This window comes from Agelaius tricolor, unplaced genomic scaffold, assembly GCF_023055355.1.
Source record: "Agelaius tricolor isolate 1412-34295 unplaced genomic scaffold, bAgeTri1.0.p SCAF_27, whole genome shotgun sequence".
In the NCBI taxonomy this organism is placed as follows: domain Eukaryota; kingdom Metazoa; phylum Chordata; class Aves; order Passeriformes; family Icteridae; genus Agelaius; species Agelaius tricolor.
Window position 1 is genome coordinate 1,038,738 of NW_027269287.1, and position 18,475 is coordinate 1,057,212.

Consider the following 18,475-nt stretch of genomic DNA (forward strand, 5'->3'; position numbering starts at 1 on the left):
TCCATTTCATTGCTCCCCAATGCTTCAAAGATAAACATTGACTCAAGTAAAAGAAATTCTAGAATTTTAAACCTTCTAATACTTTCTATTAAGTCAGTGCATGACTTCCTTTGCAAAAGAGCTGCCCATTTCCTTCCCACACTGTGCAATCTCACATGTTTACATCTCTGAAGTGAGCATCTATCCTCTTCTCTTCAGCAGCTGTGAAATAGATTGCACCTTTGATCTCACTACAGATAACTATCATTCCCAACAGATACTGACATATCAACCTTTTCAAAGAAGTTATGTTTGTTGTTTCTCTCATTTAAAAAAAAACAAACTACAGTTTGTTAAAACCAAGGCATTGATGACGCTGACCACATCTCACAATAACATTACCTTTTATTAGAGATCTTATTTTACATATCCCCATAAGATATAAAACCTTCCAAGAGAAAATATCAAAAACCTTCAGCTGAAATCAGTTTGTTTCAGATAACATGAGCAAGTAAACCAAAGAAAATTAAGATAAATGAACGTAAAAAAACCCCAAACCATAAAATCAGAACAGGTACAATTCTTGTATGGAAAGTAATTACAAGGTTTTAAACCATTTCTTACACAGCACTGTACTTAAAATCATACTGGCAAGGTAAAGATGCTTGCTTCTCTCAACGAATAGCTCCAAACCCAGCAGCTATAAAAACAGAAAAATACCCCAAAATAATAAAATTGAATTATATGGCCAATTCACAAAGAAACAACATAAGAATTCATTAAGACTTGTGCAAAACAAAAATCCAACAAAAAACGCAACCCAAGGAAAACACAACCTCATTGACAGCAACATTCCGAACCAATTCAAGCAAAATTCTTTTTGAGACTTTGACTGGAGTTTTGATTTAGTAAGGGATTTCAGGAAAAGATCTTAAATTGAAGCTGTCATTACACACACACACAAAAAAAAAAAAAAAAAAAAAAAAAAAAAAATCTGCTGGTTAAGGAAGATTCAGGCACCATGATTATACAGCTGATGATAAAAGTAAAGAAGCAATGCTATATGAAAAACCTTTCAAAGCAATTCCAAGAGGCAAAACACTTTAAAATTTTATTGCATCAAAATTTTCCTTTTCTGTCTGGCAAGACTGAAACAGTATTTTGAATGTTTTCCTGCACAGAACACATAAAAGAAAGTATCTTAAACATTTTAATTCTGAAGAAGCAACAAAATAAGTGTTATGAGAAATTTCTGCTGGCAAGTCTACTAAGCTTTCAGTTCCAACAAATTCCAGCATTTTCAAATACTTTTTCTAAGAAGTTACAGTACATGTTTATTGCATGAAAACATCCATTTATTGGATTTATCTGATTCTTCCATTTGTGGTTAGAGATTCCTGTATTCTTGATGTAACTTGCACCAGATCCTACTAAAGTATTCCCATTATTACAAAACACACAGTAGATTGAATTAAGAAAATCTACACAATCTCAACAGAGATCCAACCTGTGACAATGCATAAAATCTAAGTATGACTTTCATTTTATTTTTAGATAGCCTGTAGCTACATGAAATAATTTGATAGATTTTGATATTTGATACAATTGTTGAACAACAATGATGAAACTAAATACAGGAAGCAATATTAGAGCTAGCACATCTTTTTACCAGTTATGATGACTTTTCATGCATTAGTATTGAGGATAAGCAACAGGGTATGGAAAAGTAGAGCACAAGCGAGAGATAGAAGAACGAGCTATAAAAATAAATGACAACTATAAAATGGGATCATACTCAAGTGAATGTTTATATATATATAACTGTAAACAGCAGCTCTACTTAGGGAAATGCTTTCCACATTTGGATGGCTTAAGCACTAAATATGAATTAATATGGGAAAAAGCAAAGTCTCCATTCTTCAGTAACATGAACACTGGCAATGTAAGTGAGGTTGTAAGTTTGTAAAATGTTGTTTAAAATATAGGCACATGATTTGGAATTAACAGGTCACCACAGTCTGTGACATGCAAGCACATGTTTTGATGGGTTTGCAAACTCTATCTTGCTTACTATCAACTCTTTGCATCAAGTTGCAATTTTCTTGAAAGCAGCTGAATTTAGCTTCTACAGTAATTCTTTTTTTGTTGGTGTTTCATGTTATAACATCATATTAATACATTCAAATAGTCAAAATGTTCAGAATAAGGTAGCACAAACTTGGTGCAGGAGTACATAGATCAGTGTGGCCAGCATTGTCAAATAGGAGATACACAGCTTAAGTATTATATAAACTACCTTTTCCCCGAAAACATTAACATAGACACCAAAATTGTAACAAGACATATCAAAAATAAGGCACATTTATTTTGATATGGTAATATTGAAATAGAAAACTCATTTCAGAGGACACTGGTATCTAAATGAGTTTTATAAAAAATCTTGTATTCATGATAATTATGAACATTTCTCATCATGGTAATGGAATAATTGCACATATCCCAGTGTGTCAAGTAACAAAATGGGAGTTTTATTAAACAATTCCATTGCAAAATTACTTTGTAGGTTCAGGTTTTTCTATTTACATAACTCAGGTGAATGGTAGAAGTATTAAAATCTACCATCACTTATCACAAGTACTGCAGGCTTTCATTTTACCACAATTAATAATCCCCTTTGTGTTGAATAAACTGAAATTAATTGCGGAATAAATTGAGATTATTGTCATTTATATAAGTGATTGCAAATATTTGGACATTAGCTACTACACAGGAACATTTTATTCCATTTTTTTCCCAAGCTGCATCAGGACATTTTACACTGAGTTATTCACACATAAATTCATCAACAATCAGGAAAAGAAGGCTGTTTAAAATCTAATCCCCTGTTTATGAAAATTAAAACACCAGAAACATCATTAATTAGCATTTAACCTGAGATTTAATCTGTTGAGAGGTTAACATCCATAGAAATTTCTTCATTTGTTGTATTAACTGATAATGATGTTGCTATTTTATGGGGGGAAAAAATCGGAACCAAAAAAAAGTTGCTTGCAAATGGCTTTTCATTGTGTTGGTCAAAAAAAAAAAAGCAAACTATAGAATGCATCTTTTTCTCACAGTATCCAGAAGCTGGAAATAACATTAATGTGCCTCTTATTGCACATGAAACTCAGAGGAGATACAATTGCAGATTCTTCTTTATCTGAGTATGAAAGCAGGATTTAATCTCAGCCGAATCCGGAATGTATTTATCTCCATAGAACTCATATTTATTTCACTTATATTTCTGGCATCTGGAGGTGAATGCATCAAAGATAAAGATGTGGGTGTAAGACTTTCCACTCTGAATTTGGTAAAGAGTTTATGCACCTGTATCTGGAGGAAAAAAAAAAAAAAAACAGAAAAAACTACATTTAGAAGAAGCAGTAAATATCATAAAATTGTACAGTTCCTTGCAGGAACCAGAAATTCTAATGCCAAAGATTTTGAATATTTTTAAATGTCATAGATCAAATACTGTGCAATAATTTAGATCTTTTTAGACAGTAGTCACTCACTACGTTTCAATGTAATTTAATTAGTATATTAAAAATTACTAGAAATATTTGGATTTGAACCCTTCTTGTTTGAAAATAAAACAATATTTACTCTTCCACCCAAAAGAAAATCCCAAACTTATTTTAAAATTTCATTTAAAAATTCCTACAGATTAATAATCATACCTTTCCCTGAGTGGTAGAACAGAGCAGACCCGTGTCTCTGTTTGAAAATTTACAATCAAATCCCTTTCTGTGAAGAATCAGAGCAGCTTCATCAGATGGTTTGGTATCTACCTACAAACAAACACTACAGAATATTACTCACAAAGTATCAGTCAGGAAGACATTTTAGGACATAAAAGAAATTATCCTTATCATACAGAGGATAGAGACATTTACACCTTAAAAAATGTTCAGCCTAGATTGAACTGTCGTGTCTTTTTAAAAAATTTTATACAGCTAAACACAGAAAGAAGTAAATGGCAAAGAGTTGAAACATATAATGTACTGAATATAAATATTAATGTAATGAATATAAATATAAGTCATTGAATTTAAAGGTCATCAGATGCACATGTACTCACAACTCAAGACTGAAGTGTAGCTATCATACCTGTATTAAATGGTTCCCCACAAAAATTATATGGCAAAACAGAAAACAAATTAGAAATCTTATGTTAACTGCAATACTCAGTTTTAAATATTCAATGGCATTATGTTGAACAAACTTTCATATAGCAAAAATGCTCTCTAACTCAGCTTAAGGTGTCCAGAAAAATGTACACTGAGGTACACATATAAAAAAATGTAATGTTTATCTCTAAGATATTCAGTGCTTTTGAGCCTCAAGAGACATTATAGAGTAAGCTGCTCTGCACCCATCTCTAGCTCCATTACCCTCCCCTGGACATGTTCCAGCCCCTCAATATCTTTATTGTGGCTGTACCCCTACACTCACTGTAGTCACTTATTTAATATGATACATTACTTTATTTCTTTAATTATTGCTGTTTTACAATCTTCCGCTCTTAATCTTATTATATATATAATAAGACCATAAAAAAGACAGTTCTATCAAAAGCCATGACAGTTCTTCAGGCTATTTTTCTGTGATTTATTTCTGGTTTACTTCTCTTATACTGGTGCTTTTTCACAAAAGCATTGGCCATGAATTAAGTTCATTTCTGGTACTTCAGAATGCATCTGTGCTTGGAGAAATCAATGTCAACAAGAATTAGGCCCTCTGTGATGCATTAGCTCCTGAAGGTATACCAAACAAAAGGTCTTAATCTATCAGATCCAAATTTCTTTTCATAAAGGTGATCATGGATCAGCTTGTACCAGCTTCTTTGAAACGCAGCATGACAAAGAATCAAAGTACAATAAATTCATAGTATAAAGTACTCATTCATATAATAAAAAAAATTATAAACTTTATGGGTTTAGGTTCCTCACTTAAAATAGTAAAAAATTTATTCAATAGTATTTGGAGTTGAAATTAGGTATTTTTTAGTAAAACACTAACAGTTAGAAACTTTGCATAGTTTACAAATCACAAATAAAACTCTGCTTCAAAAGATTTTGTGAACAATAGCTTATAATCACCTAAAATCAACTTTATAATTTATGAATACTGCCTACATTCAGCATATGAAAAAAAGTTTCCAGTATTTATTAACAGTGATGGCTAAAGAAGTTCTTATCCTGCTTACTGAAACAGCAGTACCCCTTTCTAAATGAAGTGAGGTAATAGCTGTGATATTTTCCTCCCCCCGCCACTATGAAACACCTGACTTGATTTTCATTGTCACTGATGTGAGAGTGTTGCACATAAAAGTAGATATTTTTATGCACACAAAATAATACTGTCTGCTTAAACATCAGATTAGGGAAATATTAAAATTGATACTGAAAAAGCCTAACTTCCTATGGGGTAAATTAATGTTAGAAATGACAAGCCAGTAATGGGTATCAACACTTCCTCTAATTCACTTAAATTATCTTCTAGTAATCTGCATAAAAGATGCATGTATGCATTTCAAATGATGGCATGAATATTTCATCTCCCAATTTTTTAGAATTAAATATTATCCTTATTAAGATTCAAAAGATTTAGAACAAAAAGGTAACACACAATTAATGATACCCTGAGTAAAAGTGTTTTGGTCAGTATAAATATTTATGATTTAGTACTCCACCTTGTACTACGCACATATTTTTTTTACCGTTGCAAAAAAATAAAGCTGTTCTAACCCATTATCAAAGCAGGTGAAAGATTAAGTTGTCACAGCCTCCACATCTACTTTAACTTACCTGTTCTTATATCATCTCTATGTAAATTAGATTAAATATATTTAAGGTTTATGAATATCTTAGCAAGATGAACTTAATTTATACCAACTACACCTTCTAAACATGACCATGCTAACTGCATGAAAACCTGTAACAATCTCCTCAATTTTCAACAAGTTACAACATTCTTAAACTTGTAAAACTTCACAGCACTGTTATTCAACAAAAAAGCCCTAAAGACTGTGCTATTAAATCTCTAACAAGCTTTCTTAGAAGAGCTGACAAAGTTTGATTTGATTTTGATCTCTGAGAATTAAAATGCGACCTTATAAGAAAATTAAAAAAAAAAAAAAAAGTTGTTAGGCTTTCTCATAACCAGTATCCCAGGGCAATGCTTCTAAACTTTTGATGAAAGAAAAAACATTTAAACTCTTTTTAAGTTCAATTACTGTAAGCTAATAGACACACACTGAAAAGTTTAGGCAATATGGCAAATTTATGTATTTATGCTTAGTATAAAGGGACAAATCTACTGTGTTCTAGATCTTGAATCCCAGTTTATTTACATAAGGTAAAATATCTGTACTCTGAAAAGCTGGAGTTCTGTTAAGAAAAAAATCTTTAAATGGTGTAATCCCAATGGACTGGACTCTTCCATGACAAGATGAGATGTCTTACAACAAAAACAATATTCTTTCTGATTTCTACCTTAAATCTTAACAATTATTTTAATTTGGTACCCTGTCCTCTGTAATTGTAATGGATTAAAAAAATCAACAGTTTAAGCAATGGAGAGGCATAAATTTCCATAAAAAAAATTCATTGTTTCAATTAGCCAGAATGACGTCACCTGTCATTCAAAGTCTTGGAAGCAAGAGAATGGAAGCAGAAAATGAGGAGAGATTTACAAAATTATTTGCATGGCATAGCACCATTTTTGCTGTGGGGAAGAACATTCTGTATCTCTAATGACAGTGTTCCCATCCTATGACTGCTGCAAGCTCTCATTTTGAAGTGGACACATTAATGCTGCCAGCTCAAGAGCCATCGATCAGTAATCAATGAAACATACAGCTGAGGACAGAGGAGAGATCACAGTCTCAAACAGTCCTATTTCAGCTGGGACAGTGAGGCCTAAACAGCCCAGATAAAACCAGAGAATCCATTTAGAAGTAGTAACACTGAATTCTGAAAGCAGGCACTGAGCAAGCCTGTCTTTTCACAGCTTTCATACACAGATCATAAAAACCAGCGGATGGATTTACACCGCAAAAAGAGAAGGAAAATGTTCACAAAGGTCTGCCCCTGAACTTGTAATGCTAAAATTCAAAATTCAAAATTCAACCTGTAATGCTGAGCTGGTTGAAGTAAATGAAAATATACAAAGCGAAGTATGAAATATTCACTTCATGTGAAGATTTAATTTAGTATCAGGGTATTCCTAACTTTTCAAAGGCACAAGACCCATAAAATCAAGAAATCTTCCACTTTGAAATTCAGAATAAGAATCAGTCACAGCTGAAGGGCCTTACACAAGATTGAACTACTTACACAGAAAGCATGAGAAAGCAAACATTGCTTAAGTTTTAAAATACAGACTAAAACAGAATGAAGATCAGATTAAACAGAATATAATCATATAATCTCATGTTAATACAGACAAGCCCAGCCATCATGGAGACTCTAGAGGAAAAGGGACAAATAGTTTGTATCTAACTATGCCAGAAGTAAAAAGGGATTGCACTGTGCTAGCAGCACTGGTGAATAGCCCTGCAGTACAACCTAAAGTTAACACAATCACATTTTTAAAGTAGCTGGACAACTGAAAATAATTTATAGAACAGTTGGCAGGAAAATAATGCAAAATGAGTTCCAGTCCCTCAGTTAATCAAAGGGAAAATTAAATTCTGGTGGTTACATACCTTTCTTTCCTTTGAAAGAGAAAAACACTGAGAACAGAAGATCCTTTTTTTGTTTGAATTTTTTGCTGGTATTTTGTTTGTTAGTTTGTTTTTTGGTGTTGGCTAGATGTTTGGGCTTTGTTTGTTTGCTTTGGTTTTGGTTTCCTTACCAGAGAATATTTTCACAGGAACCAATAATAAGATGGTATTAGAATAGCTAAATTAGATCTTGTAACTAAGCTTAAAAACATTTTAGCAATAAAATTTGGGTTTAAAACTATATTCTTTATCAAAAACATACTCAGAACAAACTCTAATGACCTTAAATTTAATTCTTCTAGTACAGAAAAGGCTGAGGTATATGAATGGTTCTCAAACTTTGGGAATTTATTGAAAGGTACCCCCTCCAGAGATAGAATCTTGCATTATGCATACTAATATGTTGTGAAAAAACACAATCCCTTCATTTCTTGTTATTCAAACAGACACAAGTCTCCAGTTCTTGCAGAATTAAGAAAAGCTCATCATCACGCTGCAGTTTGTCATATCATGTAAACCCGTTCACAAAATACTTTACAATAAGCTTATATAAGTACTTATATCAATAAGCTACATCATATGTTTGCAAAAATCAAAGGTTTGACCTTACCTTTGCTTGGATTGTCCTCAGGTTGACTATATGCATGTCACAAGGCAGGGACGACATCAGTGGAGCAAAAGTACTTATCAGCTCTGGGACACCTGAATCTGCATTTGTTGTCATTGGAATTACAGGATGATTTAAGAAGAGAGAAGTCATATGGCTAAGAAGTGATGGAAAACTGACTGGTGCCTTCTCTTCATTCTGCAAAATACAAAAGAATGATTCAAGTTAACATACTATCACGTCTAAATTTTGAAACTCACTTACTTTATACTTCCAGTAATTACACAGAAAATTTCAATCTCTAGACTGCCCTTTCAATTACTTTTGGAAAATTTTGGTCATCCATTAATTTTCTTCTATTGATAGATATACTTGCTGTTTTTATAAACAATAATCTTTCAAAATTATGATGACACCTAATTTTACAAAAATTCTGTGTTAGCCCTTGATGTTTGAACAATACAGTTTGGAAAAAAGAAATTAGTTACTACTTTAGCAAGTTGCTCCTATTTATTCAGTATCTTTTTCCATATGGAGAGGCAGACAGCCTTTTGCAGGCCTCCTTTTCCACATTATTTTATGACCTGTATTTCTTGCTTTCTCCAACTTGTATCCCAAATCCCTCTTTCTATTTTAAATCTATTTCTCTCAAACTATTGCTGGAAGAAAGAACAGCTAGCACCTTTGTCTTGGACTGCATTGCAAAAGATTTCTTCCAGAAATTTTATTTCAATGTCATGCCAGTAGGAACCAAAGGTATTTTATCTCAATATCTTACAAATTTTGTACATTCCAAAGTTTCATATTTGCATTATTTTTACCTGGCTGCAGAGATTGCCTTACAAACCTGAGATGACCAAATCTTACATATTCACAACAACCAGTTAAAACTCCAGAGAAGCCAAGGAAAGGAAATAAAAGAACTTTAAACAGGCAATTTCTATTTTAGAATGTCAGTGAAGATAAGACTAGAAATGGAAGTGAAAACTTTTGCTCTTATTTTTCCCTTGCATACTTAATCAGATAAATCCCTGCTTGTTGGTGATATTCAGCGAAAACTTTGTAGAAAGTTTATTGAAAATATAGTATCTTAAGCACTGATATATTACATTTGCATTTTATGATAGGCTGGAAATATGGAAATAAAAAACAAATAGGAGACATTTAAAGCAAAGGGGAAGATTATTTTTCAGCCTATAACAGAAAACCATTAACAGTAATTTCTGTCTTGACGTGTGTTTGCATGTATGCATATTTATTTACATTTCTGCAGTAACACGAAATACAGCTGACAGTGAAGAAACTGAAAATATTCCTGGCCTGAATCAATGAAAGATGGTAATTTCCATTTTATTCTTGGTGCTTTCCTTAGTAATAAATAACACTCTGGCTCTTTGGTATCTACTAAGCATTGAGGCTTAGTATTTTTAAGAATCTATTATGAATCCCAAAGGATAAAAGTGGACTGTTGTAAAGGATTGCTCCTCCATGTGTGTCATTGCATTTATTTCTATTGAATTCCATCATCTCATGGCATCTTTAATCAGTACTGAGTCTTCTAATTCCTCAATTTAGCCCTTGATTTTTTTTTTCCACTACCTTGAAAAGTTCAGTATCATTCGTAGACTTCATTGCAATGATTTTCTTCTATTCTAATTACAGTATGAGCAATCTTGCTCTACACACAGCTTAATAGAAAAGTCTTCCATTCAAGTGCCTGAATACATGCTCTATACACACGGAAAATGTGCAGATGCATGTTATTTCAAAGAAGAGTTCATTTTCTCACCCCAAAAGGAACACTGTTCACTCTGTTGCCATAGAAGTGCTAAAGTCAGTCAAAACATTTAATTGCCATTTATTCTCTCATCTTTCACCTTTTTTTTCCCCATGTAAAGTAAGTTGATTGCTTGCATCTGAGAACTTAAAATGAGGTCTTCTAAAACATCTTACAAATCACACATGAATCAGAAAAATAATCTATTCATCCTTTTACACTATTTAAAACAAAATATTGTAGATTAGCACAGCCTTGAAGGACTGGCAAATGCTAGATCCAGAACTGATTCACCTTGGCTCATTTTTGGTCTCACTGTTGTCTAAATGTCATATCACCAGCAGGAACATTGTTCTTATGCATTATCCACATTGGAACTAAATCTTAGGGGGAGATTTTATATTGAATCTTGTATTCCCACATCTGGAACGACAGTCAGTTCTGGATGGTTGCACCAGCAGAAAAAGTGCAGTCATTCCCTGAATCTGTGTAACTGCAGTGGGAATGGAGCATAGAGAAGGTGTCAAAAGCTGCCAGGAGACCAAGGGAAAAAGTGTTTTTGCAAGCATGGTGAAGACAATGCTTTCACAGAAGACTGGGAAGGGACTCTTCAAATCACACTCTCCCCTAGGTACATCACAATCATTCAAAGGCTGGAGTATATCTTTTCCCTCAAGTCTAGTGATCCAGAATTTAAACCGGACTGTCTGGAAAGAGAGATGAGAAGGGTTTGCACACAAACAATGTAATAGGAAAAATACTTACTCTATGCACAACTTCACCATGTGGATGGCTTTCAGTAGTGCCCTGCTGATGTGCATCAAAAGATGTAGTCCCACAATCTCCATCTAATTAAAGTATTGCTCTCTCAAAAGTGACATCACTTCCTCAATTTCCAGGGCAGCATTTATCACTCAAAGTGTGAGTGGAGCTCCTCTGGCTGCCTTACAAACATTAAGTACTGGCAAGAATCTGACGAATGCCAGATGATGATGTGCTGGCTTAATGAGCTCAAATGAAAGCATATACCGCCTTTTTAACCATCTTACAGTACATCCACATACAGTTATCCAATTGGAAACTGTGTTGACATACAACCTCTTGAATGACTGTACAGTAAACTTAAATGAAGCCTCATTTAGGATCTCCCCTTGTCATCAAAAGTAAGGTGAATAATTCTAAATTTTCAGTTTTGAGGAGACACAGACTATAATCCAATATAGTATTGGATCACAATTTGCAACAAGTTTCAAGAATACCTTCATCTATAAAAATGCCTTTACATCAGAAATGAGCTATTTTATTGATACTCACAGAAATAATTGAAAGGCTTGGGTTGGAAAGGAACTTAAAGGTCAACTTGTTCCAACACTTCTGCCACAGGCAGAGATCCACCTACCACATCAGGTTACTCAGGGTCCCATCCAACATGGCCTTGAAGACTTCCAGGGATGCGTGATGGGGACGAATCTGATTTTTATTTATGTGTTATACATGAGCCGAAGGATTCCTAGAGGGGTTGTACACATGCTGGCAGCCCTGTCCCCAGGGAAGCTTTGCTTGGGAGAGAAGCTTCCACAACTGGGCTGTGAGCAATCCCCCACCACTTGCCAGTGGGGTAGATGGCCATAAGCCTGGGAAAAAATGCCAGGGAAATCGGGCTGTGGGAGGGACTTCAGCACATACAAGCAGGTAATGAGACACAAGGGGCACTGGACTTGGAGGGATCAGGGGTTCACTCAGAGGGTCAGCTTGACCACCTCCCCTTCCTTGCCTTCTCCTCCCTGTCGATGGCTTCCCTGCTTGCACCTGCTCTGCCCTGCCTCACCATTCCCACAAACCACCTCTGCCCTGCCTCACCATTCCCACAAACCAGCTTGGAGCTGTGTCCACTGTTCCCTGACACCGCTGCTCCACGTCCTGCGCTGCCGCTCTGCCTCTGAGACTCAGAGGGTTTTCTGCTAAGAGTTTAAATTAACCAACTAAGGTCCTTAATTAGAGGGCGAAAATGCTAATTAGACTCTTCAGAAATCGTTTTGTAATTGAACAGAAGAAATCAATGGAAAATTCTGTAGAGAAGAAAGTAAAGCTGAAGGAGTTGATAATTGGACACTAATTTAGCTAATGGAGAATGAATGAACTTTTCAACACAGACAAGTAATCTAAAATTTCCCATATAAAACTAAGAAAAGGAAACTGAGGCAGACAGTTTATCAAATCACATTCTCTTGACTATTTTCTCCTCCTCCAGAGTCTTCTCTGCAGTGACAACATCCCCAAAAAAACCTTAATCATAACAGTAAACCCAACCCCCACTGGCATACACGCAACTTAATCTAACAAGCTGAAATGTGGATGCTGACTCAGTGTGTAAGAACAATCAAATACAATCTGGAAACAGGAATAATTCTGGGTCTGCTAAATCAAGGGATGGAGACTAAAATAGCCTGATACCAAACCACTTGGATTATTGCTGGAAATAAAAAGTTTCTCATTCTCTTTCATGTTGTGTCAAGAAACAATTTTTATCAGCTTTCTCTCTTGACAGGTTCAGAAAACCAATGGGCAGCACTCTTCAAAGGAGAATGTTTCTAGACTGAAAAATCTAATCTGTGGAGCAAAAATGCTTTTCAGAGCATCTTTATTACCAAAGAATATGGAGAAAATATTTTAAATTATCTTAATCATAAACTAACAAATGATGCAATCAATAATGTAAATCAAAGAATTCCAAAGACAAATACAGGGAAAAACAATTGTTTCTTTCTGTACAATTAAAAGACTGACAATCCATCAGTATGTTTGATGTGATGCTGCTTCTATATGAGAAATTGATTCTGCAATACGGTGCTAGGCTGCTCATAGGTGAGAAACAAACACCAGACAATATCACTGATTATGCGAATAACAGGTTTACAACACATGACAAAAATAAGTGACAGGTAAGGGCAGATGCCTAAGCTTTAAAATTACTTACATTTTTCACCAAATGCAAACAGCTTGAATCCTTAACTACAGTGGCTCCTTATTTGTGAAGGAAGGAGTTTTAACTTCACCTTATTTGGAAGGTGGAGTTTAAGCAGGAAGGAGTGAGAAATACGCACAGTGCTCTATACACACATTGCCCTAAGGCTCACAACTTAGAAGAGAAATTCAGGTTTTGTTTCAAACTGACACTAATCTAGTGCATTAAGTTGACATCAAATAGTAAATGGCTTCAACTTAAGTTACAGGCTTTCCATGCAAGACTGCCTGGCTGTTATCTCACCAAGTGAAAATCAGATGTTCTTGCTTTAAATTCAAAGTTGCACACTGCAATACAGAAAGAACAATCAAAGTCTGACAAGTTCTGAAAGTCTTCCAGATATGGATGATTCATTCCCTTTCCTCTGAGGTTGATACGTGAAGCTAGATTTTTGCATGCCATTGTAACAACTACTAGTGATTTTCAGAAGGAAAGAAGAAAGATAATGGGTCTTACACTTCTAACACAACAAACAGTAATTAATGATCGACATAAGTTGGGTTAAATCTTCTGAGCTAAATTATTCCTTTTCAGTGTCCAAGAGCGCAAGTTAAGGTAAAAATCTGTCAAAGAAAACAGTGACCGAGACTTCAAGCAGCTTTGAAAATGGCTGGTGATTGCAGAGGAAATTTTGTATGGAAATCAAAGAAGGTGATAAGAAGATCTTCTCTGTACTATGGGATTCAGAACATCTAAGACCTCAAAGCTGCACAAAAATCTTCAGCAGAACAATCTTCATGTTATCTATGAAGCTAAAAATCTAGGCTTAGACCCGTTAGACTTTTAGGAAAGCATGGGTAAGTTGCAACTAGAAATAACAGTCATAAATGTGAGTACTGAACAGGCAAATTCCAGGAATCTTAAAAAGACTATAAAGAAGGATACTGATGCCAGACTATTTTCTGCTATACCAGAGAATTTGGCTTTCCTGAAATGCTGGGGGCAAAAATACAGATATAAGGATTTAGATTGTTTGCATACATATTTTTGTCTACACTTAAAAAAACCAACAATTATGTTACATTTTTGCACATCAAAGCATATTTTTCTTTTGGCAAGAGATTTCAAGTCCTTTAACTGAGAACTAAGGTCTGGAGTGCTTAGGGTCTTTTGATAGCTATTAAAGTGACCAGCAAAAGACAACTCATGAGAGCAGAGTAAATCTAATTTAATCTCTTTACCCCAGGGAATGGAAAATTTTCTATCAATTCACCTGGTCATTGCTAATGAGAATGCATTGGAAATGCATGTCTGCTGCACTAGCTGAAAGGGGCTCCTGGAGGCTGATTATAGAAGAAATGAAAATTCTGAGGCAAGAATATCCACAAGACTGGGTGTTGGCTCAGTGACTCTAAAATCACCACATATTTTCTGTACCAATCCTTAGCTGACACTAAAACTGCAGATGAGAAACCTGGGATTGTTGAAGCTAACCAAATCCAGTGAAATCTGCATCCATAGGAGGAATTTTTCCCAGTCTGCTAGAACCAAACTTGATGATGTCCAACAAGAGGTGATTCCTCTCATTCCAGGCTGATAGATAGGAGCCTGTCATGGTTCTGCTCCTCCAAGACCATGCAGGAGTAAGGAAGAGCATTATTCCTGTTAGGCATATATGGAAACACATGGCCGTGCCTACATGTGGGTAGAGACAGCACTTTTTCCAGAACCTACATGAGCAGAGCACTTGGGAAACAGAAGTAGAACAACAATCCAAACCTGCCCGTCCCCTCCAACTGACCAGGTCTGAAGTTCAAGACCTTGACGTTCTTGATTCACAAGAACACTCAACAACCACTGATACCTCGGTGTGGACTTTAAGCCCTTCTGATACACAGGTCTGGACCTTAAGCTTCCTAAAGATTCACCAGGTCAGACTTCATCTTCTTCCAGGAGCTGGCCTGTGACCTGTTAGCTTGCAGTTTGCTGTTTAGAGGCACACACAGAAAATACAGGTCTTGCCAGTTGTACTGGTCCCTCAGTCCAATAGTGTATCTCTCTCCAATAGCTGTCACACACATCACACACACCACTTCCTCTGTTTCCTAGTCTTACCTGAAGATGGCTAATGGCTCACACAGATTCAGAAAAGTTGAGCTGCACATAAATCAGATGTAATAATCTAGAATGAGCTGTGGTGGTCAAGTGCTGGACTTCATCAGAGCACTTTATGCACCTTTTACCCTCACTTTTCTCACTTGTTACTCCTCAATCCTTCCCCTCCTGTGTCAGGTCTACTTAACATTCCATAACTAGCCTCTTGTTTTACAAAAAAGAAAAAAAAAATTTAAAAATCCAGAATTTTCTTCGTCCAAGGCAATTTTTGTTGATCCATCTTGTTGGGTTTCACACCAGGAACAATCTAATTTTCTCCCTTTCATGGTCTCAGGAGCAGCTAGTGCTCCACTGTTCCACCTATCACTGTTCTTAGGTGACTCCATTTAGTATAGTTAATGTTCAATCAGGTGCTATAACAGAAATCATGTTCTATAAAGAGATCATTTGGAGAACATCTGCTTGCTGGTCTATGGAAGAGTGCAGATAGTAAAGAAAGTATCCAGTCACCATGATCATAAGCACATCACCACAATTACTAAGGCTGATAAATACACAGCCATCAACATAGCTGGATGAAAGTGATCAGAAAAGCAGATAGACAGTATGCGATGCTTCTTTAGCAATAAAAGTATTTTATACTTCAGTTAATAAAACCTTTCCTGCCGGTTTTATTTCTTCTATTCTAATTCTTCTTAGAGTTTATCATTTAATAATGACACAGGAGGAGCAGCTTAATGCCTAAATAAATCCCCCATCCAAGGCTTGTGGAAGGGACCTTTTCCCAGAAGATTGGCAAGATCTTATCCCATCCCAATGATGGTAGAAAATAGCAATCAGAAATTTTCTGGAGTTCAGTTTTGATTAAGGAAGTAGTTAAACAACTGATGGTAAGGACAGAAAGTCCACAGTGATATTCACTAATTTCCAGGCACTGGAACTCTGCTCCTCATGCAAAGTGGAGGAAATTTGCTACTAGAGGAAACTTGCATGTACAAGGAGGTTATTCCCAGAGAGTAATTTCATTTCAGAATACAAGAAGACCACCTGTACACTTTCTCCCTACTTTCAGAAGGATTCTGCCCTGCAGTCAGATCTTGCAGCAGGAATTAACCCTTCCTAGAAGTGGTGATACAGGAAGGTTTAAATTTCAGACCTCAAACTGCGCTAGCTCAAATAAGCTCACAAAAGACAATAAAGAGGCCTACCCTCATCCTTTGATGAATTGTATGAGCTGCAAGTGGAGAGACCAAGGTTTTATACTATGCATAATACTGAGGTAAATTTCTTGCTAACCAGAGCCAGCAGACAGGTACGCGCAAATGAGGACAGGTAAAATCAAACCAATGAAAATAATTCACTGTTGAGATGTACATCATTACATGAAAAAGAACACAAAAGAGACATAGCTGTATGTCCAGAACCCAGAGGAAGGCAGTCCTCTGTACTATTTGCTCAACCCAAGAGTCAGGTGGCTGCTGCCCTATTACAGGATGAGAATGTTTCATACCAGGAACATAGGGATGGAGCTTGCAGACAAAGCAGTCTTTATTTAATAGCTTTCTGCAACATATCTTTGTCACTGTATCATGAAAAAAAATTAGAAGGAAATTAAGCTGTAAGGTGCCCTGACATAAAAACAATGACAGTGCTTGTCTGAAAACAGATGGTATTTGTAGATAAAGAGATGGAAACATTACTCTTGATTTGCGAACACAAAGTTCCTCCATAAGAAACACACTATGAACTGTATAGTGGTAGGAGCAATAATGAATTAAAAGTAGTGTTTTAAGCAAAATTGGAAAGTAACATGTACCTAAATATCTCTTCAAATGAAATACAAAATTAGTGTTTACCCCTTAGTAAATATATGTGGTAAGTCTCTAAAGAAGATCCATAGTATTTTGTGTGAAAACAAGAGGAAAATGTCTTTTTTGTACCTTCTGCGGCCACCATAAACCCCCAAAACCCTAACAATTTTATACATATTTGATGAGTTCATTGTGGCACTTACAATTAAAAATTATATTAGAGTATCTGAATTTGTCACACATGGGCTTGAAAAAGCATCTAAATTGTAATAATTAAGCCAATGTCAAATTTCTGCTTTTTAAAACATCAAGTTAATTATGAGTTAATTATAAGTTTTTAAGGTATGGTTACATCTAGCATAGCAATGCACAGTATAATATATGTTATTTGCTACAGCAAGAAACATGCACATGCATTATAAATAAGCACATCAAGAAGGAGCAAAATCAACACAATAATCAGACAAAAATGGCTGTATTACCAACCATAAATTTTCAGAAAAAGTGGGCATTTATAGAGATGTAGTAAAAAAAGAGTAGTTCTATGTGCTGGAAGAAAGGGAGTTTGATTATCTCCAACATATTTGTGATTTTATTAACTGTATTATCATTCCTCTAAACAACCACACAAAAGTAAGAGCCATTTGAGCCACTGAATCCTCTGCTCTCTGCTCAAGCCTAGTCCATAAACCCAGTTAGACAAATTAAGTTAGTCAAGACAAGGTATGAAATAGGAGTCTGTAGAAGGAAGTGTTTGCCTGGCATGGCATCTTTTCTCCAGCTACATCTTTGATGAAATAATATATTACTATTTCTTTCACTTCTATACTGATATAACATGCTGGGATTCAGAAAATAAAAGGGCATTAATGATTATTTTTCCAAAACTTACAATAAATATAAAGTAGTCTGTATTTTCAAAAAGACAGAAACATTTACTGTTTTGACAAGTATTAATAAACTATATTCAGTTTCATTCTCAGCTAAATATTAATCCCTTCAATTTAAAAATGACATGAATTCAGTTCTTCGTTAAAAATCTGAAGAAAGAGAAGACAGTCTTAGAAGACTATTCAAAGAGATATTCAAGCTGAAAAATGTTTGCAAGGAGAAAATGAGCATATAAGAAGCATTAGTCACATCTAGTAGAATAAAAAGATGTATGTAGAAATTATATCAAAAATACAGTAAAAAAATTCTGAAGCCTGAGGAACATAGCTATCAATAAATGAGTATAACATAAAGTGAAATGAAATTTGCCCAGCTCTTACTACAAACACAGCTCAGTTAAAAAACAATACTGTCATTGTGAATAAACCTTTAGTATCCATCTTAGGGGAAAAAAAATCCACCAACAACTAAACAGAAAATATAAACGCAAATCGCCCCCCCCCAAGTCTCTTCCTTCTCCACAAATACCAAAAAGCTTCAGCAAAACACATCAACCTGA

At 35.1% G+C, this 18,475-nt stretch overlaps 1 protein-coding gene across 1 annotated transcript in view; it reads right to left on the bottom strand.

The window, feature by feature from the left end:
- Nucleotides 1-366: 366 nt before the first annotated feature.
- Nucleotides 367-18,475, bottom strand: part of MAN2A1 (mannosidase alpha class 2A member 1) — a 107,059-nt gene continuing 88,950 nt past the window's right edge. The window contains exons 20-22 of the mRNA XM_071448570.1: nucleotides 8,361-8,555; nucleotides 3,702-3,812; nucleotides 367-3,354 (exon numbers count right to left, since the gene is read on the bottom strand). Of these exons, the coding sequence (XP_071304671.1) occupies nucleotides 3,178-3,354; nucleotides 3,702-3,812; nucleotides 8,361-8,555 (483 nt within the window). The 3' untranslated portion in view covers nucleotides 367-3,177. The remainder of the gene's footprint in view (nucleotides 3,355-3,701; nucleotides 3,813-8,360; nucleotides 8,556-18,475) is intronic.